Below are 23,586 nucleotides of genomic sequence, written 5' to 3' on the forward strand. Positions count from 1 at the left end.
TTCATGTCTTTCATGTATTTTTATGCCTATATATATATATATATCAATGTGCAAATAAGACTACGGCTATGCGTGCATGATGTGTGTTTGCAAGTTCGCTTTTATTACTCACCTTGTGGGGACAACTATTTGCTCGCATACTAACGTTGTGGGGACTTAGCTTCCATCTGGGGACAAAAATCATCATATGGGTGCACCAGAAATCAACACACTTTGCGGATCGATACAGACAGAAAATGATGCAACGCATGTGACAGCAATAAAAGCAAGACTTTAAAACACTGCCAATCAGGCTGAGCAAATGAAAGCAAAATGAAGTTCCAGATATTTATGTGTTGTTCTCTGAGGTATGTCTTGAGCCGTCTCACCAACAATTTGTGATTTATCAACATTTTTTGCAGCTTTGGGTTAAACTTCTATTCCCTTTGTGCAAGGGGGCAAATAGTGCACACCAACACTACACCCTTTAGTATGCATACTGATGAACTGTGTAGGTTTACACACAAGTCAAAAAGCTGTGGTGGAACTATGACATTTTAGGGTTACGATGTGGCTTTAGTGAAATGTTGGGTGTCAGGGTTCGGGGTCAGGCGTGCAGTGCTTATGGGTAAGTCTTCGGGACAACTAATGTAACGTGATTCGCTTCATATCTGTTGCTGTGCCAAAATGTGACTCCAGACCAAAACAGGATATTTGTGTAGGTATCCTGTTATGTAGGTATATGATGAGTGTTTGTAAGCCTACGCAGACTACGCTGCTCCTTGGCAACGACTATCAATCAATGCAACGTCCTCCTAAGTGGCAACGCATGTACTTGCTCTTGACTGAAAGCGGCTGCATGTGATTTTTATGTTTTTGTATTTTTTGTGCCTAAATGTGAGTGTGTTAATGTGTAAATAAGACCATGTTGTGTGTTTCTAAGCCACAACACACGCTGTCTGTTGCATATACAGTGTGCACGTGTTGTATAGTTTTTGTGTGCTTGCTGTTATGAAGTCACATAAGAGACACAGAGACGAGAAGCAGTTTCCCCACAAGGTAAACTAATACATTCTAGTGTCAATACTTTTTCTTTGGTTGGGGTTGGGCATGTGGCGGTTATGGGTGGTTAAGTTTCCAGGAAATGAATTAAAGTCAATACAATGTTACGTTAAATGACAAAAACAAGTTTGGGTTACGTGTGTTCGTGTCTTTCTTGTACGTTTGTGTCGGTGGATGTATCCTGCTGTGAATATGTGTTTTTCTAAAACCACAATGCATGTGTTGCACATATTGCACGCACATGTGGAAGCTTATGTGTGCATAATTTGTTGGCGTCTTATGTGTGTGTTTGCAGGTGGAGGTGTGTGTGCTGATGCTGGCTCTCTGGAGGGGCCCGCTGTGTGTCACGGCGGGCCCGGCTCCCCCTGGATCTAAGCAGTATTGACAAACCCATCAGAGATGGTGATGCATTGGGCTCCCTGCTCGCTCCCCTCCGCCTCACCCTCTCGCCCTCAGCGGCGCTGTGGGGCTGCGCTGACATGCTGTCACCTTGGTAACTGCTGCCAGAGAGAACGGCCTGCTGGGATAGCTGACCCGAGCTGGCGGCCGGCCGGCGAGCTGCAGCAGGAGATGTCACCGGCGGACCCCTGAGGACCGACCGACCCCTGTCTCCGTCCCCGACCATCGATCCGTCTGCTGTGGAGATGCACCACCGCCTGGGACTTAGATAGGACAGGACACACACACGCGCGCACGCTCGCATTCAATGAGGCACAGATAGACACACGAATGCACATATGCTTGTAAACACACATCTGTCTCGGAGAGCCAAAGATTCTGATCGGACCGATCTCAGTTAGGTGATGTCAAAACTCCACTATCCTGAAACCAAACTAAACTCCACAGCAAACTGCTAAATGCCAAAAATGGCCCCAAAAGTATTACCTCAAAGCCTGAAGTACAAAAACATCTGCTTCAGAGTCGATCTCTGTTGAAGAGAGAAGTCATCCTCCATGTGATGTTTGTGCTCATGAGCAGAAAGTCCTGGCACGTCATTGGAGGATCTCTTCTTCTTTTCTACTTTTTTGAGGTTAGCAAGTCATTACTTGGCAACTTCCCGCACCCTTCTCCCTGTACGATGGTTCTCGGAGCCAACATAAACAGCGATTGTTGGCAGCGGCTCGTTGGAGGCTGTGGGCGTCAGTCTTCGCGAATGTTGGGAGCCCTTTGAAATGCTGACCAGCTTTTTGACACGAGGCTTTGGAGGCAGCCCGAGCTCTCGCTGCGAGACGCGGGCCCGGCTGGATGCAGGGTGGAGCTGGGTTCGATTTCTCGGTTGAGAGGTATTATGGGTAGGGACCAAGAAGTTTTTACATCACAGGCTGAACTTACGATCGCTGGGCAATCTGTTCAAAGATAGCTTTATGTACAGATGCCGCTCATGGCCCTAGGTCCTGAGAAAGCCCCTGTAGGAATGTTATACTGTGGAGTATTTCTATTAAATGCATCTTTTCTTTTACTGCATTTTAAAAGGAAATAATACACTCTTTATCTTGATCTTTACCACAAGTGAAGAAATTACTCAGAATAATGCATTAAAACTTTGATGCTTTCACTTTTCATATATTTCTAATACTTTTACTGAATGTTTCAATGTTCTGTTTTTTCCACTTTAACCTTATGAAATGATTTCTACAACTAAAATATAGCATGTAAGACTGCACAAGCTGCCACCTTACAGCGACGTCACCCATGGGTGATGATTATGGATGGTATGGATCATGGATGCCATCAGCATCAACAAAGTAGCCCTGCTTGGAATAATCCTCAAAGGGTATTACCGCTTTTGTACAATGCTTTCCAAACACATGTGCACTGACTGAAAAGCTGCCTCTCATCATGTCACACGAATAAACAGCAGGAGAAGATGTGAAAGATCACTAACTAGCTTCCTGGTTCCCATGGCAACCAATAAAGCAGGGCATGGCCGTCTTTTATGGGGATCATCGGCGCGGGCGGAGCACGTGTTTGACCCTGAAACGAGATGGTGCACGTATAAGACTGGATAAAAGAAAGGAGTTAATTTTGCACAGAAACTGCATAGAAACAGAAAAGTTGTGCAGGAAACCAATTAAAGTGGTAACACAACTTCAGAAATAGTTAGTATCAGGACTGTCATTTTGGAAAAACCATGTAATTCCAAAATGTCCAGATAAACCAATATGAAAGCTAAACAATCAGAATATATCTGAGCAGCATTAGCACTGTTCTAAAAAAAAAAAAAAAAGACCAAACCGTGTAGCCATCACAAATGTCCTCACACACTCAGTGTCAAATTAAATGGCTTTTTTTTCTATTTAAATGTGCAACTTTTCTGTTGCTGAGCTAACATGTCACTGCTGAAGTGAAAACCATGTAGTTCCAAATTTGAATTTTAAATTTTTCAGACGCTCCTCTACAAGTTCTTCACATAAATAACCCTTTAAAAAGCCCACTGGACCTGAAATAGTTGAAAACAGGGCTGTTGTTTTTTGGGGTTTTTTTGTAGATCAGGAGAAGTTGACATTTTGGAGATACATGGTTTTCACAGGATGTCGACAATATGTATTGAACTGAGCAACAGCTGAAAGAAAAATATATAATACATAAGATATATAATTAATCCAGAGCAGTAACAATGCATATTTTAAGGATAGTAATGTCGTGTTGGCTGCTTTAGTCCAGTGCCAGAAAAAAAAAAAAAAACTCCCTGTAAATTTTGTGTAAAGCTCATAAAATGGCACACAAAACATGCAGAGTGGCTACAACCCCTTTCAAAAAATCTAAATCTCCATAATCAAAACTACATGAAAATGTCATCTTTATTAAGTGACTTTAATTAAAGCAGCTGATTCTAGTGGAGATAATGACAGCAGCGTTTGAATTGTGGAGCCGGCTCCTGCGGCCACTGGGTGGCGCTGTAAGGTCAGGGAAGCTGGGGAGGAGATATTTCCTCCTGTGAATCCCATCATAAAGGAGAGAGGGCGTTCTATAGTGAATATATCTAGTGTTGTATCTGTAACTGAGTTTTTTTTTTACTGTGGAAAGAAATATTCAGATATACATGAAGAAATTATATAATTAATTATTTTAATGCTGGTAAATATGATGAGAAAAAACGACATGAATTACCTGGTTTAAATGCTGTTATTTAAGTGATTATATTATTAAAAAGATGTGTATTTTCTGTAAGTGACTGCAACAAACAAATAGGTCTAATACACATTTCTATTTTCTGAGGGACTAACTTATGAACAGAAGAAGAGTTAGGCTATCTGCAAGCAGGAAATGATGCAAAGGCTCTGAACGTTCATGTAGTAGAGATCCAGTCTGAGTGTCTTGGTGCGGGGCCTGTTTGTTTCTGCTGCAACTTTTCCCTCAGTCAGACACCAAATCTCTCTCAGGCAACAATTTCAACACGACTGACACTAATGAGTGGCCGAGCGGGAGCACACACAGGCTGTGGACGAGATGACCACAAACAAACAAATATGCACCTGATTATTTTTTATTCTATTTTTCCATCAGTGCTGTGAGAAATAGTGTTTGTGTGTGTGTGTGTGTGTGTGTGTGTGTTTGTGTGTGTGTGTGTGTGTGTGTGTGTGTGTGTGGGCTGCTCACTGGGGACTGACCTACAGCGTAGACCCATTATTTCTCCGGCCAAAAAAACGTCCCGTAGAAAACCCAACTTATTACAACACAGCAGTGTGTTTGTGTGTGCGTGTGTGTGGGGGAAATTGAATAAAAACGCAATAGTGCTGACAAAGTTCCTATAATAATAGTAGAAATAACAGTATGAGGACACTATAACTAAGAAAGTTCCAAATGGGAATATTATGGGAGACATTTCGTATAGTTTACTGTTATTGTTTATAATGTAGATAATACACTTTCTAAAATATCCCAATAGGAATATAATGAAGAAATTAAAATAAGAATATTCTGAATATTATAGGAACATAGCGGTGATTCGCTACTACAAAATAAAAAGAAATCCAGTTTTGGCGAAATATTCAATTAATACTGGATCATTAAACACTATAAACGCCTATAGGAGTATTATTTATTTTCCGTCTTTTTGGGCTTATTTTCAGGCTGGGATTTGTTTTAAGCAGCAAGTTTAAGTGTTTGATCTCACTTTATTTTGAAAATCCGTATAAAAAATAATCAAAAATTGCTAAAGATCATTATTGTCCTGTTTGTCAGTTATAAATGTATGTGACTTGTTAATTAAAGCTGACAGAATCACTCATGTTGTTGTTTTAAAGGCGTTCAATCCGCAGTTGGAAACAGGAGAAGGGGGTAAAAAATAATAAGAAAGCAAAAACGTGAGACTGCACGAGGCTTTATGTGCTTTTGAAATGCAGACAGGCAGATGAGATGCTGAAGCACATTACCTCTGTATGGCTGAGCTGCCTTCAGACTCCATTCACCCCTCCTCTACCTATCCATCCTGCCTGCTCAGAAAACCATGACCTTCACAATTTATAGAGAGGAAACCCCGAGAGTCACGTCATATTTTAAAAACGTCCTCCTCTTCCTCTTCTTCTTCTTTTCCTGCAGCAGCCAGAACAGAGACTTGATAAGCTCTTATTTACATGTAGGTCTATTATGATTCTCATGCTTTTGTTTAGATATTGTCCTGCATTTTATGTTTTTTTTAATATTCTAATGTAGCAAAAAAAAAACTCTTCTGTAAATGTGGATAAATAATAATATTATTAATAATAATAATAATAATAATAATAATGACTGTTGTCGTTACAGACATTAAACACTCCTGATTGGCTAATTTATTTATATAAATTAACTCAAATATGTGCCAAATGGCTCTGTTGACAACAATAACAAGATAATGCATGAACAGAAAATTGAATAAAAAAAAAAACATAAATTACAGCAATAAAGAGATTACGAGAATTACCCAACTTTTTATTCGCAGTTAATCATCTAAAGAAAATATAATGACGTAAAAAGAGAAGAAATAATCTCAAAACCAAAACAAAAAAAGTGGAACAGACTTTTGCATCGCACCCATATTTACCACCGTGAGAACCAAACAAACGCGGGGCGAATAGAAGAAATAAGCCACTATACTTACTTTAAATAACAGTAAAAAATAATAATGATCAGAAGTCAGCAGTCACAAGCAGACAGAAGGAGATTTTCTGAGCGTCTTTTCTGCAGCACAGATAAATCCATGTGGACGTGAAGGAGTACGGCTCCCTGCGGAGAGCAGCTCAGGATAATCCATATTCATGTGCTCGACACGTGGAGTAAATACAGTATGAGGGGAGGGTGGGTGGGGGGGGGGGCATTGTGTATATGCACGTTTTCACCAGGTCAGAATGAGCCTGACACCGACCTGCTATACTGTACATGTCAGTGGATTTACTCTTTTAAGACACACAGCGTAACCACAACGCGACAGCAAGTAACAGCACATAAAAACTAAGTAGCCTGTGTTTATTCTACTTTATATTAAACCTGATCAGAAGTAGGTGCTTTAACCCTCCAAGTAGCCGTATACACAGATAATAAATATAATTAAAGCGCGTTAATGTGTATATATAATTAAAAAGTGAACTAAAGTGCGTTAATTTGTACTTCTAATTACGTTACATCATATCTACAGCTATAAACAGCATCTGCAAAGCTACAGGCTACAACACGTATCAAAGCCATACTTTAATATTGAAATACACTGAATTTGGGCCTAAAGATTATTATTTGCTCAGGCGGCTGTATAAAATATAAATCTGTGTAATTAGATTATTTTTTATTACATTTACTCTTCATGTGAGTGTCAGTGACTGATTGAAGGGCGCGTGCTGCTGACAGCCACATGAAATATTAATAATAATTAGACATTAAAAGTTGGGTTTTATAGGACAAATCCGGAGTCCCTCCACTTCTCCAGCTGAAGTCTTGTTTTAAAGGGCACAGTGGTGTGACAACGAGCAGCTTTAATTAGTGCGAATGGGCGCGACGAGCCTGTTGGGCCACTGGCGTCCTAAATCAATAACAGGGAAAGTAAAGTGCTCCTAGGGCCTGAACGTATCGGTGCACACAGACACACACACACACTCACACACACACACACACACACACACACACACACACACAGGCAGGCCTGTGCAGCGCTGCCGTACACACGCACACCCATGCTGCTGCCAACATGGTTTTGAAGACCCATGAAAAAGGCAAAGCTGTTGGAGAATAGGCGGATCAAAACCCATTATGAGATTTGAAACTCTTTTTGTGTCGCCCTTGGTAAAATCTCTCACTAGATTGGGATATTTCTGCACAAACCATGCAAGCTGCTGCTGGCTGCTCTAAGAGGTGTGTGTGTCTTATTTATTTTTTTTATTTATTTTTTGCTGTATCCATATGCGTGCGCAATGTAAACGCACAGGTCTGCTGTATGGGATCTGTCATAGTCAAGTAGCTCATGTGTTCCTCTCTGTGGTGAAGGTCTTGTGAGTTGGGCAGCATGGCAGGCTTATTTTAGCACGTCATGTGCCTTTGCATTGGATTTTACAGCACAGGAACTGCATGCATAATGAGCAAGTGCATAGGTAGACAACATGAGGCCAGAGCAACCTCACTGCACACGATAGGCCTAAATATATTTTAAAAGCTTATTATTCTCTTTCATGTTCCATCAACATTTTAACTTTAAATATAATTAAATGAGCAGTGCATTTCAGCCGACCAGCTTTGACTATTTTATTTCAGGGAGCCTTACATCTCAAAACGTCCTCGCAAAACGCCATTAACGTAAATAAATGAAATCTAAAGTTTTGAGGACTGCATGCACAGCGTGTCTGTGCTGCCACTTTTACTAATGGAGACAAAGAAAAATGATGCCTACTTCTCTATATCATTGAATTCAGTTGCTAAGCAACTAGTATGGGAAATCATCCGCGAAATTCAAATCCTGCAGCGAGAGGACACGTTTTGTGAGTTTTGCTGAATAGGCGAGCAAGACAACTCAAGAAAAAAAAAAAAAGTTTGAGACCCAGGAACACATTTGCCTCTTGCAGCCGTGACGGAAAAATAGTGCAGTTGTTAAAAAAAAAAAAAATAATAATATATATATATAGAGGCTATAGGGTATAAATATACATATAACACAGCCAAAGTGCTGCTTTTATCATTTAGAATTATTGTAGGAAATAAGATGATAGCTCGAGCGCCTCATCAGTGCCTTTCAAAACAGTTGGACATTATTTTATGATCCTTTCTTGGGCCTGTCCCGCTCCAAGCCTGTCAACACTCCTGAAACAACAGTTCCTGATATGACAGTGTCAAGCAGCTCTTCACTGATTCATCCCCAGAGCAGAGCAGTTAGAGGCTGAGCTCAGCTTTGGACAGACACAGTCAATAAGCTCTGTGACCCAGTGCCCCGGATACTACAACATGTCAGCTCACACACCTGAGAACACACCTGCCGAGCTCAGTGGGTCTGCCATGTTTGTAGTCACATCAAACATCAGCACACACTTTTGTTTCGCACTCATTCATAATCTCGCGTGCGCCCAAAGCAGACAGCTTAACATTCAATTCTGTCATTTCAATGAATGGAAATCAATTATTTTGCAGATTAGAGTTGGTGTTTTTTTGACGAGCGCGTGACTCAGGCGCTCGTGGAGCAGCCTAATAATTATACTAAATGTGTTTATCAGTATTATGTGATGCAGTATCTGCAACGTAAATATTACATAACACACAGTCAGGACATTAGGACGCTCTGTACATTAACACCCACAATACGGCGGCGTCTGTCATCCCTTTGATTTTCTTTTTTTCTTTCTCTAAGAAATGTCTCTGTTCTTTATTTATTTTTCCCGCCACAACACAGACTCCAGCCTCGGCTGTTGTCCATCCTGCAGGCTGAGGTTGGGGCTCCTGCTTTTTGCCCAAGGCCTGAAGAGGCAGCAGATGTAAACAAACAGACGAGCCATTGTGCAGGCCTGAAACTGGCCGCGATCTTCCATTTAAATGGTAATGTACAGTTATGGGATGATGATAACAAACGATTGTGGACGTTTATTTAAGCTTAGGCAATAACTTAGGACCTTATGGGCTCTTAAAACGGCTAAATCTATATTAATACGCCAAGCTTAGTTTTTTTTAATATTTGGTAAATAAATAAAATCAGCTTTTTTAGTTTTAAAGGTGGAATATTGTCATTTTCTGCAAAGGGCCTGTGCATTATTCTAATGGAGGGTATTATTAGCTCGCAGCTTCAAAATAGTCCACCATTTTCTTCATTAGCCTTCTGCTGCTGTGCATGCAGAAATAGTACACACGGTAATTCCCTTTCCAAAAGATATAAATAAAACAATAAAATACAGCCCAGTGTATGATAAGAATATAAATGTCAAAACACAAGATGACTGCATTTCATTCTAACAAATTTATTGTGTCTCAATCAGCTCGTACGGAACCACTACTGAAATTAAATTACAATCAAATTATCACATCAAAATATACCCTTATTACCTAACAACGGTCAATGTCAGCTTATGATGATTTGTGCTCCTTTAGAAACGATAATACAAAAATTAAACAAATAAGGGCAACAACCAAAAATATAAGAAAAAAAAAAATCAAATAAAACAAGAAAAGGGAAAGCATCTTACACAAGTTCCTGGGGGAAAATAAATTACCGTTTGGAATAATTCATATGTATTCCGAATAAAATATTAAAACAAGTCATTCTGATGAAAAATATAAAGTAAATAACTCAGATCAGTATCTGATCTAGTGATCTATATTGCCGGCTTTACAGAGTTTTGTTTATTAAAACCTACCAAAGAATACTGCTTAGAAAGGGCAGCATTAATAGTATATCCACAGCACCCACTCAGTCACACTTGGCAACAGATTTTCAGAATTTTTTTTCTCAAATAAGTGCAGCTGAAGTCTTTTCAAATGTCTTATGCTCTATTTGTTGAAAAAAACAGAAAAAATCCACTCACGGTGTCAAAGTCCATTAAATAATAATAATTAAAAAAAAAAAAAAAAAAAACCCCAAGAAGGTGATCTTTGAGATCAGGCTGGGACAGTCCTGGTCCTGGTTGTCTTTTCTTTCATGAGGGCCTCAACATGGAGAGAAAAAAAAAATCCCTAATCCTCCGTGTGTGTAAATGAAACCATGCAATCCACCTCAGAAAAAATTAAAAAGCTGTAAATCATGATGGAAGCGTCGTGGATGTCACTCTTCTTCATATTGTTGCAGTTTTTCCCCTCTGTTATTGTTGGGCATGGAGAGGGGGGGGGGGGCGGTTCAGTCCCATTTCTAAATATACAAAATGCCTGCTCCTTTGTTTCTTCAATCAAACACAGGATAATGAGGGAGAGAATTTTTTTTTGGAGGGGGGGAAGAAAAAATAATAAAAAACAATACTTGGTTTCCTCTTGGTGTGTTTTAATGCGCCAAAATTACCTGGTGGAATGAACTTGTAGTTGTCACCCTCTGGTCGCTCGCTTCACTTGCATCTTTTAAGTAATCTACTAAAAAATGCCCCTGAAAGAAAAAAGCAGAAGGAACCTTTTAGGTTAAGACATTTCAGGGCCTGGAAAAAGGTTAACGGTGCGTTTTCTGAGGGGATTGGGAGGAAAAAGGGAAAGGTTGCTGTTTTTTTTCTTTCTTTTTTTTTTCTGGTGAAAAATAGATAACACATTTGCAGTCTTATTCATATTCCCTCACAATCACAGTATCAAAAAATTTGGCTATCTTGGCGATAGTCTGTGTGTTTTTTAATCAGTTTAATTTCATATAAAATATTCTTGTGTGCTGTTCTATGTTTCACTGAACATTCTTTTGCAGTCCATGGAGGGGGGCGGTGTTTCTGCACTCACATTGCCGACCTGAGAGTACACATCCTCCGGCGTCTGTGCCACTCCTGGGGGCGTCATCCGTTTTTCCTTCTGTCTCCTATTGCAAAACCAGACTCTAACCACCTCTTTCTCCAGCTGCAAGTTGTCCGCCAGGGTGCTGATCTCCTGGGCCGAGGGTTTGGGGCATTTTAGGAAGTGGCTCTCCAAAGCCCCCTTGACGCTCACTTCGATGGATGTGCGCTTCTTTCGCTTCCTCCCCTGCGCCGCGATCTTGTCGATGCTGGTGGGGCTGCCGGTGGACGAGTCGGCCTCCTCAAGCCACTTGTTTAACAAAGGCTTGAGCTTGCACATGTTTTTGAAGCTGAGCTGCAGAGCCTCGAATCTGCAAATGGTTGTCTGAGAGAAAACGTTCCCGTACAGGGTGCCCAAAGCCAAGCCGACGTCCGCCTGCGTAAAGCCCAGTTTGATCCTCCGCTGTTTGAACTGCTTGGCGAACTGTTCCAGGTCGTCCGAGGTCGGCGTGTCGTCGTCCGAGTGCGGGTCGTGGCTGTTGACGCCGCCGTGGTGCTGGTGATGCGGATGCTGGTGGTGATGGTGGTGGTGGTGGCTGCCGTGGTCCAGATCCGGGGTGTCCCCCCTCACCAAACCCGGGTGTACCAGGCTCTGGCTCCCAGGACTCAGCATCCCGTTCACAGTGAAGCCCCCCGGTTGGGAGTAGATCAGCGACTGCTGCTGCTGCTGGCCCCCGGATATGGAGTTAATATGAGCCGCAGTCGTGCTACCCCAAGCCCCGGCGTGAGTCTGGTGGGGAGCTAAGTGAGGGGGCCTGTGGTGCAGCGCGGTGCCCGTGTGCAGATCGTCTCTGCCGGAGTTTTTCACGTCCTGCTGCTGCGGGCTGCCCGTCATCCCGACGGGACTCGACGACCAGGGCGATCCGGCTTCGGCTGCAGCGACCGCGGCTGCTGCTGCAGCAGCTGCGGCGTGCGGGAGGGATGTCACCCACTGATGGGCATGGCTCAGCATGTGTCCCCCGTTGCTCGCTGCCATTGCGCCTTGCATAAAGTCACTCTGTACCATCTTGACTGAGGGGTCTCCCCTGTAGCCCCCAGACCCCGAGGTAACCGCAGCACTGCCCGGCTGCATGCCACCACCTCCGGAGTCAGAATGCACGATGGAGCCGGACGATAAGATGCTATTGCTGGGCAGATAAGGATTGGAAGCCGCGGTGGCCATTCCGTCAACCCCTATGAATATGTTTGTGGATAACCCCCCTCCCTTTTTACAGTCACTTCTTTCGAGCGGGCAAATTGTATCTCATGAATTATTCAAACTTTAAAAGTATGGGTAGGTTTTTGGCAAATACCATCGACGTGCGTAAAAAACGCCAAAAAGCTTGAAAAACGGAGGCAGAAAGCTGAATAAAATCCGCATGTATTTACAACATTCTACTTCAAACAGTTCTGCATGGACAAGGACGAATAAAATTCCAGGTTTTTCAAAAGCCCTTTGAAACCATGTGCAGTCCGTTTAGAAAGTTTTGCACTGGGATGAAATTGTGAACATTAAAATTCAAATATACAAGAAAAAGGAGTTGTCCCAAACAAACTTTTGGAGGTCGCAAAAAACAAAAAGCCTTGCAAATGCTCCACAATGTCCAAAGTCCCAGTTTATGTCCCCTTTGGATGTGAAAAACATTAGCAGAGTGTCCTCAGTTCTTTTGTAATTCAGTCGCAGAGATTTCTCCCTCGCTTTATTCTTTTCTCTCTCTTCTTTTATAGCACTGTAGAGCCTCTCTCTTTGTTCTGTTTTGATGTATATAAACCTGCCAAACCGCAAACTCCCGTTGAAGTACAGTCCAGTATAACAGTGTACGGCGCTGCTTGCAAAGCCTCTCCTCTCATTCGCTTGTTCTCTCTCTCCACCTCTCTCTCTCTATATCTCTCTCTCGCTCTCTCTCTCCCTGACAGGCCGTGTAGTCCCGCCCCCAACACCCCCACCCCCCCCCGCAAGCCCGACGACGCGCGGATGTTTACCCCGTGCGTCCCCGTTGATTGGTTACCCGGGGTGTGATTGGCAGGTCGTGCCAGCCTTGCTCCGGGCGCACGAGCCCTCCTTCCGGCTGTTCCAATTGGCTGATTTTTAATTGCAGTCCAAACAAAACGGGGAAGACAACTTGGTAGTAAACAGTACTGAGATACTAGTACACAAACAGGGGTGAAGGGGTAAATAAAAGAGGTCGATAAACTGTGACCTCTGCTTCCTGATCATCATGTCTCAAACTGACACCGTGCTATACTTTTATTTTCGAAGAAAAGCTTCACTATGTGCTTTCCTCTGTGTCTATGCATTACTACACCTGTTTGAAAGTAAAAGTTTTAATATAAATGAGCATCATAAAGGTTGATGTCAGCTCAGATAGGTGGATAAACTCCACTTTTACCCTCTGTTCGTCTTGTTACAGACATATCTAGTATTAATGCAAGTTTATTCAAACCATGCACATTGACATTATAAGATCTATTGGCAACAATTATAATAATCTGGTAACCTGACCTGATTGTGTAATAGAATAAAGCATCAGTGCTGCCACGGTTAGGGTTCAATTCCCTCTGGGCCACTCATGAAAAATATAGGAAAGGCTTAGAATAAAAAAAAGGAAGAAAAAAGCTTCACTGGATGCTGCATGTTTTATCTTGTTATATGAAGCTACGTGGTTATATAGTGTGTTGAATTGCTCATTAGCACTTCAAAAGTGTTTTGTCTAAATTTACAAACTAAAGTTTATAAAGGTATAAAGCCATGATTTTTAATTCAATAAAACCATCATTCTGCACACTGACTCTGCCCTGAATCAAGGTCACTTTAATGCACCTCAGAGCAGCATGTGCACATGCGAAACATGTAGAAGAGAGAGCACGACAAGTGCACGTCACGATTCGAGTGCAGGAAAGCCAGTGCAGCCAGTGCAGCCCTGCGCCTCGGCTCCTCAGGAGTTAACGCACAAAGGTTGCGGGGATGCTTCCATGCGGAAACGCCGCGCACAGGCAACCTCACTGAAGCACAGTGAAAGAGAAAGTGGCAGCCAAAACAAGGGCAAATTGAGCAGTCCTTGGGGGATGTGTGTGCGTGCGTGCGGGGTGGCGATGCTGGAAACGTCTGCTTAAGAAAGGAAAAAAAAAAAAAATCCAGAGATATCGCCCTTAAATGTGCACCATCCCTTAAGATGACCACATAAACCCGTAGATGAATGGGGCCTTTGTTAGTGTGTGGGACCCCTGCGCCTATGGATGCACCCATGGGTGGTAACAAGTGCCAGATATATAGCTCCCACTGCACCCATTGGTTGAGTTGAGGGTGTCTGCAGCCTGCTGGACCCACCTGGCCGAAACAAGGGCTGCGGCAGGTGACTTCTTGACAGGATTAACAGTATTTTGTTTATAGGTTGCGGCTACATGTCATGCGTTAAACCCATAAGCTCTCCAAATCAAAGCTGACGCAAAGATTTTATTGCAGAAGGGATTTAAGGGCAAATATAAGGCAGTGGAGCTGTGCACAGGCTGTGTACTCCATGCCAGTGCCCCCCTTCTTCTTCTCATCCCAGTAGATTTAATTTGGACTGGGCTCAAAACCGAGGGAGCCTCGTGGATTTGTTTACATTGAATAGGCAGGCTAGGGGCCAGAGCCATGGGGCCCTCTATTCATTAATATACAGTGAGGATTTCTGTCTAAATTACTGCTGTTCAATCCACACTGCACGATCTGAAAGGGCGTCTCAGGCGGCCAGCAGAAACGTGACACCAAGGGTACATAAGCAGGGAAGAGGGCTCCACACACAGAAGATAACCCCTCAAAATAAAATAAAAAACATATAACATATAAAGAGAGCTTCAAAAAAGCCATTTCAGAAATGCTCCCCGAAATCACCGTGCGCCGATAAAAAAACCACTCTCTGATATATGATGTGTTTATTATTTATTTGCTTATTATAAAAAGGTCCCCAAGTTCCCTGCTGGGGGAGTTCATTTATTTTGTATGCAAAAAAAAAAAAAAAAAGAAAGAAAGGGGGGAGAGGAAAAAAAATCATCCCCAAGTATAACAAGAGACGAACAGTTAGTGCTGATTTTCATTTGCATAAATTTTCATATATTTTAGTGAAAATAATAGCGGGAGCCGAGGAGTGCTCCTGCTCAGTTGAGGCAGAGGAAAGAAAATCTTAGGGAGCACCGAGTCGTAGGAAAGGGAGATAACCATTTACAGACGCCATATGAACAATGTGAAGCTATTTCCCTGTTCTTGGACACAAGGTAAGTCAACAGTCATCGATGCGGGTTTCTTTTTACGCTTGAGGAATGTTAGAGTTTATCGCCTTCTCGCGCATTTCTCCACTGCAGCTGTAATACGCTTCCTCATAGACTGGTCCTCGCTTTAACTGATATTCCATGCTACATCTGCGCCTGTATGCAGCCGCATCTTCTTTAACTTATTTTTAAAACCGAATTGCAAATGCGTGTCCCTTTACCTATTTTTCCCCCCCAAATGCGTAAAAATCAATACGCGCGCTGCTGTTTGCTTTTACGCACCAGCTTTTTTTTTTTTCTTTTTTCTTTTTATATAAATAGCGGGCAGATGGATAAGCCGTGCTGTTTTGTAGTGAATGTCCACCGGAGAAAAGTGCAATCAATCACATTTTAAGCAGGGAGAGAGGGAGCAGGGGGAGGGGGGGGGGGGGGTGGTGAGAGAGAGAGAGAGAGAGAGAGAGAGAGAGAGAGTGAGGAGAGAGACCCCTCGGTTGAATCCTCCAGAGGGATCGCGTAGGCAAGTGCAATATGAAATCCTTTAATATAAATCGATATCACCGCTGCAAAGTTTGTTTAAAGTTTATATGCAGCAGGCAGCCGACCGCAGCTCGCTCCTAAACTGCACCCGTCAAGACAGACAAAGCCTATGATTGCTTGTAAACAAGCATGGATTGTAATGACTGTTGACCGGCTTGCTCTTTATTTTTTCCTGCTTTTGTTTTGGAGCTGTTCCAAGGAGCGAAAGAAGGAAGAAAACTCAAACTAAAAACGACAGATTTTTCAAAAAAAAAAAAAAAAGAAAAAAGAAAAGTGCAGATGCAAAAGAGATGTGGTCACAGGCAATTACCTAACAGCGGACAGCATGATCCGTAAGAAGTAAAACACAGCATTTCAGTGTCTGTCACAACTTTCTGCGACATCACTGAGGATCTATCACACATTAACCAGAATCTGGGGACGAGTCGGTCGGTTTTCGCTGCACTTTGCTTTAAGGGTTTTTTTTTTTCTTTTTTTTTTTCTCACGGGTTAACTCCTTTTCCTTCATTGATGGGGAGTGCATTTCTGAGCCCAGCACTTGGTAGCCATGGTGAGCCCAATAAAAGGGGGAAACACTAGTCGCATTAAGCTGTATGTTTGTGCACTGGAGTCGAGATGAAAAGAGCCTCGGTGTCCCGGGCCAGCAGCACCGGTGCTGGGCGGTAACGCGTTACAGTAACGCCATCAGCACTTGATGCGTGGAGGAGAAATAATAAGCTGTTGCTGGGTTGTGACTGATAACTATGAACGATCGCAGCTTCGCGTGCAGTTTTTTTAATCTCAGTTTATTCATGACTGTGGCCTAAGTTTGACTTTACCCGAGTAGACACGTTACTTTGGTTTTTTACCAGCAATCATGACTTGGCTGAGGAGCAACTAAGTTATCGCGATGTTTTAAAATAAGATCAAACTGTCGTTTTGTGATGCGTAGCTGGGAAGAAAAGTAACGCACTATTTTCCACGAGGAAATGCTGGGAAAATTATATTCATCTGTTTATTTTTTTACAGTGTTAAGAGGAAAGGCATGAGGAATATTTGCTTTTTACGCGCAGTGTTGAAATCCTGCTCTCAGTATCTGCTGTGCACGGTTGTTGCTGCAGCTCAGGCTGGAGGTGAAATAGATCTTCATTGTTGGCTTCATCATAAATAAATAAATTAAAAAAAATCATAACTGCCGCCAGGTGTCGCGCTCACTCGTGATGCAAATGCTGCAAATATGTAAAGCATACACTGCAAAAAAAAATGTCCATCTTATGTCACACTTCAAAATCATATTCATGATTTTATCAAAATAACTGTATTTGTTTATTTTACAAATTAAAAATCTGACCCTGTGAGATTATTCCACTTGGTTCTAGTGCAGTTTTTTATTTTCTTCTAACAATGAAGAAAATATGATTTTACTGTAATGACTTCATTTAATCACCCGCTTAAGTCGTTCTGCACCATATGCATTTGAAGCCACTTCACTGTGAGCCACTGACAGCTCTTACTTTTTATTTAAAGTGAGACTAAATGTTATTCATGACACCCATGTCTATATTTTTGCAGTGTAGAGGTGCGTTCTTACAGCTACACTCTCAGACAGACATTGATGGCGGGATTGGCGATTAAGATATCACCGGGTTACAGGAGGGAAATGACTAAATGGGGACAGATTTCCAGAGGCCTTCATAGAAAAACAAAGTGAGGCTGCACACATGAAGCTGTTTAATAAATAGAGCAGTGCTGATGTGCGATACCTCACTCATTCCTGCTCTCGCTAATATTATTCTATATACTTGTTCATCCCTCAGTCCCAGAGGCAATTTACAACAACTTAATTTAATTATCCCATTTTTAAAGATATCCCGATTTTATTGCAGGCTGGACCCCGCACGTACGTGGTTATTTTCACAGGAGCTGCTTGTATTGATCAGCGCAGGCCAGTGACAGCAGCCTATCAGTGACAGCGCAGCGTTGGTTGATATGCAAATAGTCTGTGATCAGATAGGCCCTGCACGCTGTTTTAAGCCAGTCGCCATCTGCAGTAGCCTATAAGCCATAAGTGTGAGCCAGCAGGTCTTTGTGGAAACATATGACCAACCGGCGACTTTAAGAATTATTAGCAAATGAGGGCCGGGCAGGACTCATGAATCATCCCGGGAATTAGTGCATTGCAATTTCTCTGCATGCTTGACCGGCCATTTAGTGTTGCACTATCCACTGTTATTCTTCATCATCGTCATCATCACCAGCAGCAGCAGCAGCAGCAGCAGCAGCAGCAAAGCATCAAAGCAGCACTGTGCGTTATTACTCTGCATTATGCACCCATTCTGTCATGGCGTAACAATGACGGTTATTGGTAGCAGGAGGCCATTTATTTATTCCTCCAGGAGCAGATTGTCTAATTTATCAAGATCCTTTCATGAACTTGCTTTCCCCCCAGTCACAAGAGAAATACATCAGGAGTCGCCTGCATGCATGTTTCCAAACAGAAAATTTCAATGTAGAAAAACCAGGGGAGGTGATAAGGGAGTGGCTCTTTTCTGCTGTTTTCAAGGTGATTTAATTAATGAAAAAATATACAAATGTGATCACATTCAGTGGGGGAATAAAAACGTCCACACAAGCCAAAAATACTCACTAATATGAATAAAAATCTATTTACCCACAACACTAATCAATTCTCTCTCCCTCATAAAACCTCCTCATTGTCTCATCACTTTGATTCTACTTTCTACAGCAGCCATAAACTCTTGACACCTGACATGCAGATTTATGTCTCCCTCAAAAAGGTGGCTAAACCCAGTGTATGTGCCTGTAGCTTCCACTGCAACCCCTGGTTACAATATTCAGATTAAATTGATGCAATTCCTGCCGTTTTAATTATAGCCTACTTAAGTTGCCTATGGGCTACATAATTTATTTTCCTCCCTTTGGTCCAGTCACTAATGCCAAACGACATACGTTGAGTGCGTCTCACGTCAGGCTAAACCTTGATTTAAAGCCGAATCCAACTTGGAGCACTTACATGATAATGTAGCTACTATACCGTTAATTAAATGGGCTACACTGAATATCAGTGTAAGCATTAAACATGCCTTCAATTTAGGACATGAATGGGATTTTTTTCTTAACCCATTCAAATGAGACAGGGACACTTTATTAATTTTCTATTAATAAATGCCAATATAGAGTTATACACACCTCTTATTCCACTGCATGGGGCTGGTAATTGCCCTGTATTAGCAGAGCAGCGCTGTGTGCCTACAGCTTGTAAATGGGCTGACATGCAGGTAAAGATTTTATGTTTAGTGTTATCACAGGACTCTCGTGGTGCTCACTCCTCATTTCACCATGAGCCATGGCTCAGACATGTATCAGCACAGCTGGTATGGATCTGCGATTGGAAATCAATAGGGATGTCATAATTTGGCCTAAAATAAGGTTCTAAAGTGAAAAAAAAATGAGTTTAAAGGACAGGATGTGTGTTTTTTTATTAGTAATTTCCTCTATGTGTGTGTTTTGCCTTTAATTCAAATGATTAGAACTGATTTTTTTAAGCAAAGAAGTAAAAAAATCGGAATAAAAAGTGTTTCAATTATACAAAATTAATTAAGTTTTCATTTGTGGACAGACAGAATGAGCAACAGATTAAAATGAGTCACCTTATAATAACATATAACTAATAAAATAACTTTGAGGTGTGATTTAATTTGGAAATAAATGTCGAAAGTTGCAGAGGTCACGTCTTTTTTTTTTTGGTGAAAACATGACGTAAGGGAGGAAAAGATTCATCTATGTGGCCTGATTCAAAGGCAGGTGTTTGTTTGACACACACACACACACACACACACACACATACACACACACACACAAAACCACTAGTCCACTAGTGCCGGCTGGTGAGGAGGTGAGTGACGGGGGACAGATCGGCAAAGATAGGATGAAGTGCAGCTTTCTGAGTCAGAGGGGTGGTGGAGAGAGAGAGAGAGAGAGAGAGAGAGAGAGGGCGAAAGGAAAGGTGTGTGTATGTGTGTCTGGTTGAGGGGGGAGAGAGGGAGGAGGGGGAGAGGGGGGGGTGCTTTGTCCGTCAGTCTTCAGCCTCACCCCACCCCCACCCTCATCCCTCCACCCATCTCTCATTGGGTGTTGGTTGCCTCAGTCTCGGCCACATCCCTTCTTCTCTCTCTCTGTAACTCTCTCACACACACACACACAGACACACACAAACACACACACACATATATATACAGATGTAAAACACATCATCATGACACACATGCCTAAGCACCCCCACATCCAGCAGCAGCATCAAAACAAACCACAGTGTTATTGTGTATGCAAATCAGTCGACGGACACGCTGGTATTTTTCTATTCTATTAGACTGTATTACACATGCTAATCAAGAATGATATTGTGTTATTAGGCAGAGTAATTAATAAATAAACTAAATCCACAGGAAGTCAAATCTATAGAAGTCTTCAGCAGCATGGTTTGTAGCCACTGTGCATGTCTCTCCATAGTCCCTGCTTTTTGTTTTTGTTTGTTAAACAGTGGCGTTCCCTGAGGATGGGGGGGGGGGATTGTGGCACCTCCCTGCCCAGGATTACATTAATCAAAGTATTTATTTCCCTCGGGGAGCCAGGCGCAAATCACTCCAAATCCCAGTAAAATTGGATAACAGAAGAACGGGCGCACCTAGGGTAACCCTCTCTCGCACTTTTTTTTTGCTCATTTCACCAACTTAATGGATCTAGTTCTATCTAACTTTGTGGAACAGAGTGTGTGGAAGAGCAAGGAGGGGTGGGGGTGGGGGGGGTGGTTGCAAAGCTAGAGGTATTGAGGCCTTTGAGAAGACAAACAACATAATTGGATGGAAGCGGGGCGCTCAGGTAGAGAAAAAAAAACAACACTAACCACATCCCCGAAAGGAGTGACTCTGGATATAAAGCTGTACAAATAACAGCCACTCTCTGATTCCCTGTCGAGGCTATAGGCATGTCTGGGTCCGAGCCAGCAGCAGGAAAAACTAGCCTCTACGATCTCCCATCTGTGATAGATGCATCAACCCCCAACACCGACGCTGCCTGCTTTCTCTCGGCTAAGTCTGGTCAATCCATCGCAAAGCCCACAAAGTAGTAGAAACAAGAAAAAAAAAAAAAAAAACCTCCGGATACCGTCTTTGCAGTATTTGCTAAGTAATTACGTGTGATGTTTGGGCAAAGCCCGCGTGGCTAATAAATCTGCAAATGTTTACAGCCAAGCTGCTGCTGATAAGGCAATAAATACAGCACCTAATATGCTGCCTATTACAGGTAATGCAAATAAAATAATAGGGCTGTAATTTTTCCTTATGTGCTGTTGTGGTGGTGGCGCTGCCTCCGCCTTTGATATTCATGAGGGAAATGGGGAGGAAATGTCGTCTCTCTGTCTTTATGGGCACCGCATTGTAGCACAAATCCAACACTACTGCCTTCATCCCAATCAGGGATAACTGATGGCCTCGTTGCATCGCGTTGAGGGAAACCCTGCCACCCCTAACCGCACACGCACACACAGGCTCTCCAATGCCTGCAAACACAGTCGTATGTTTGTAGACACGTGCTTTGCACGCACACATACTGTTGCTGCCATGTATGAGCTGAGGGGTATGAGGGGAGGCTGGAGTTGCCGGCGGGGCCCTGACTCAGAGCCAGGCCTCTCGGGGTGAAGGCAGCCGGCCCCCATGGTCCACACGGACTAAGTGTGTATGTGTGTGTCCGAGTGTTTTGTGCATACATCTATGAATATTCCACTTGTAGAGCACAGAGGGCTGCACATGTGGCTTCCATAGAATCCGGTTATCCCTTACGTATGTACCTAGTTTATCCAGCCTGTGTGCGTTTGTACAGTACATACATGTGTGGAGGTGCAGGTGCGACGCGTACGCAGAGACAGACAGCGCACAGTGTTCGCCATCACGTTCCTACGATCCATCTGATGATCCATCATGCTTAGCAAATGAGCAGAAAATCTACAGCTCTAATGGGACCAGCGAGGGTTGGATGGAGCAGAAAGTAAAGGATGTGAACGTTGAGCGCAACTCCAAAATCAGTACTTACAAGTGTTACTATGTGATGTACGTTTGAGTTGTTGTTATGGCTTTTTAAGTTCATTATGTTTTTTATCTGAGATATCCTCACACATTTGTCCCCAGCAGCCACTGATTTCGACCGATGTACCATTTCAATTTTATTTATTTTATTTTTTTAGCAAACTCTTCAAACTCTTGTGACATTCATTTCTGTAAAACTTACATTATCATTCTGAGGCAGAGCAATTCAAATCAATCTGTGCTTAAACTGCATTGCCACAAGAAGATAATACAACATTTACAAAAACTGATGAATTAAACCATTTCTGTTGACTGGTTTTCATACCATGTAGAAATGAATGGAAACCAGTGGCTGCCTGGAACATTAGGGGGAATGTATTTAGAGTGCTAAAACACAGGAATGTGATTTGCAAAATGCTTTGCTGCAAGAGTGGGCTCATTGACTTTCATATTGTACAGAAGTGAAGGGAAATAAATGGCTGCTTGCTAGAGTAGAAAAAACTAAAAGTCTGCAGCATGCATTCAAAAGTATATGGTCCTTTAAAAGCCTACACAGGGCCCCTGCGTGTCCCCAGGCCACACTTTGACACCCGCTGTATTATGCAATGCAGGTTTTGCATGCATTATATTGTGCTGCGTCTTTATCACACACGCCACGTTAACATGTATGACTGGCTGAGCGTGGCTAGCTAGCTCCAGATTCAAGGCGTGTATAATAATGATGAGTGACTCTCAACTTCAGAACAGGGGGTGGGGTGGGGTGGGGTGGGGTGGGGGGGGCCGCCGTTGGGGTCGGAGAGTGTTGTGGATGATATGTGACCGCGGGTGACACGTGCTATTCATACGAGAGCTTGTGTGGTCACGTTCAGCAGCCGGGAAGTCTTGATTCATGCCGGCATTATGCACGCCGGACGCTTATGGCACCTCTCCCCGTTGCCGTGCAGTCAGGCCCATTTGTTTGGAAATGGGTTTACATACATCTTCTTCTAGATGACTCTCCCTCTTCCCCTCCCTGGGCTTACAGCTCGTGCACGCACACACACGCACGCACACACACACACACACACACACACACACAGTCTGGCTAAACTAGAAGCTACTAACGTGCAGCTATATCAGCTGCAACAGGGGGCATTTAGGTGATGCAATTCACCCTCCATCATGGAGGTATTTAACTGTGGTATGCGGTATGAACAGATGATTATGCTTTTACATGTAGTAGTATGGGCCCTTCAGTTATTTTGAAGGATCACAGTCAGTTTTCATACAGTAGATTTAGTTTTTCAACCATTATGACTCTGATTGTTTGGTTACAACAGCTAATAAAGGCCTATTCAGTAGCTATGGAAGCTCTGGTAATAGTAGAACTCTCTACATATAAAGGTTTACATACTGTCGTTAGAAAACAAGAGAGATCCTCTCAGTTTTAAGCCATTGCAAACCAGTTGATCTTGATTTTAAGGGTTTACTTATTACTTTCTTAAGCCCTCCACGGTTTGGCTCCAGTTTGAGCTTTTGCACCCACTCAACCTTAGATACTGCAAGAAAACTCTGCTAGCAGTGGCCGGGTCCAAACTCAGAGGCCCTGAAAACCTACTCAAGCCTACACGAACACACAATTATCTGCTACAGTTACAACAGTTCGGGAAATCTAACACGAGAGATTTCTTGTATTTGAGTTTTTTTTTTCCTCTCTGTGTTCTTTGCCAGGTCACAGTCAGTGACATGGTCAAACCACGCCCACACAGTCCTGATGAAGCAGATCAGCTGAGTTTCTGAGTGTTAAATTCTTCATGCAATAG

The 23,586-nt window shown here is 42.7% G+C and overlaps 1 protein-coding gene across 2 annotated transcripts; it reads right to left on the minus strand.

Annotated features, from left to right (window-relative positions):
- Positions 1 to 8,561: 8,561 nt before the first annotated feature.
- pou3f3b (POU class 3 homeobox 3b) lies at positions 8,562 to 12,786 on the minus strand. 2 transcript variants are annotated; one of them, XM_056370093.1, is made up of 2 exons: positions 10,900 to 12,786; positions 8,562 to 10,555 (listed from the first exon to the last, which is right to left on the minus strand). In XM_056370093.1, the coding sequence occupies exons 1-2, from the start codon at positions 12,100 to 12,102 to the stop codon at positions 10,457 to 10,459; spliced, it is 1,302 nt and encodes a 433-aa protein (XP_056226068.1). In that variant the 5' UTR covers positions 12,103 to 12,786; the 3' UTR covers positions 8,562 to 10,456. The 2 variants fall into 2 exon arrangements, with proteins under 2 accessions (XP_056226068.1, XP_056226067.1); XM_056370092.1 differs by having other exon boundaries at positions 8,563 to 10,555; positions 10,891 to 12,785.
- Positions 12,787 to 23,586: the final 10,800 nt, after the last annotated feature.

This window comes from Seriola aureovittata, chromosome 24, assembly GCF_021018895.1.
Source record: "Seriola aureovittata isolate HTS-2021-v1 ecotype China chromosome 24, ASM2101889v1, whole genome shotgun sequence".
NCBI classification, from domain to species: domain Eukaryota; kingdom Metazoa; phylum Chordata; class Actinopteri; order Carangiformes; family Carangidae; genus Seriola; species Seriola aureovittata.

Coding starts and splice junctions, on each gene's coding strand:
- pou3f3b (XM_056370092.1), bottom strand. CDS start 12,102: ATGGCCACCGCGGCTTCCAATCCTTATCTGCCCAGCAATAGCATCTTA. Junction 10,556..10,890: donor TGTACTCTCAGGTCGGCAAT/GTGAGTGCAGAA, acceptor TTTTTCTTTCAG/GGGCATTTTTTAGTAGATTA.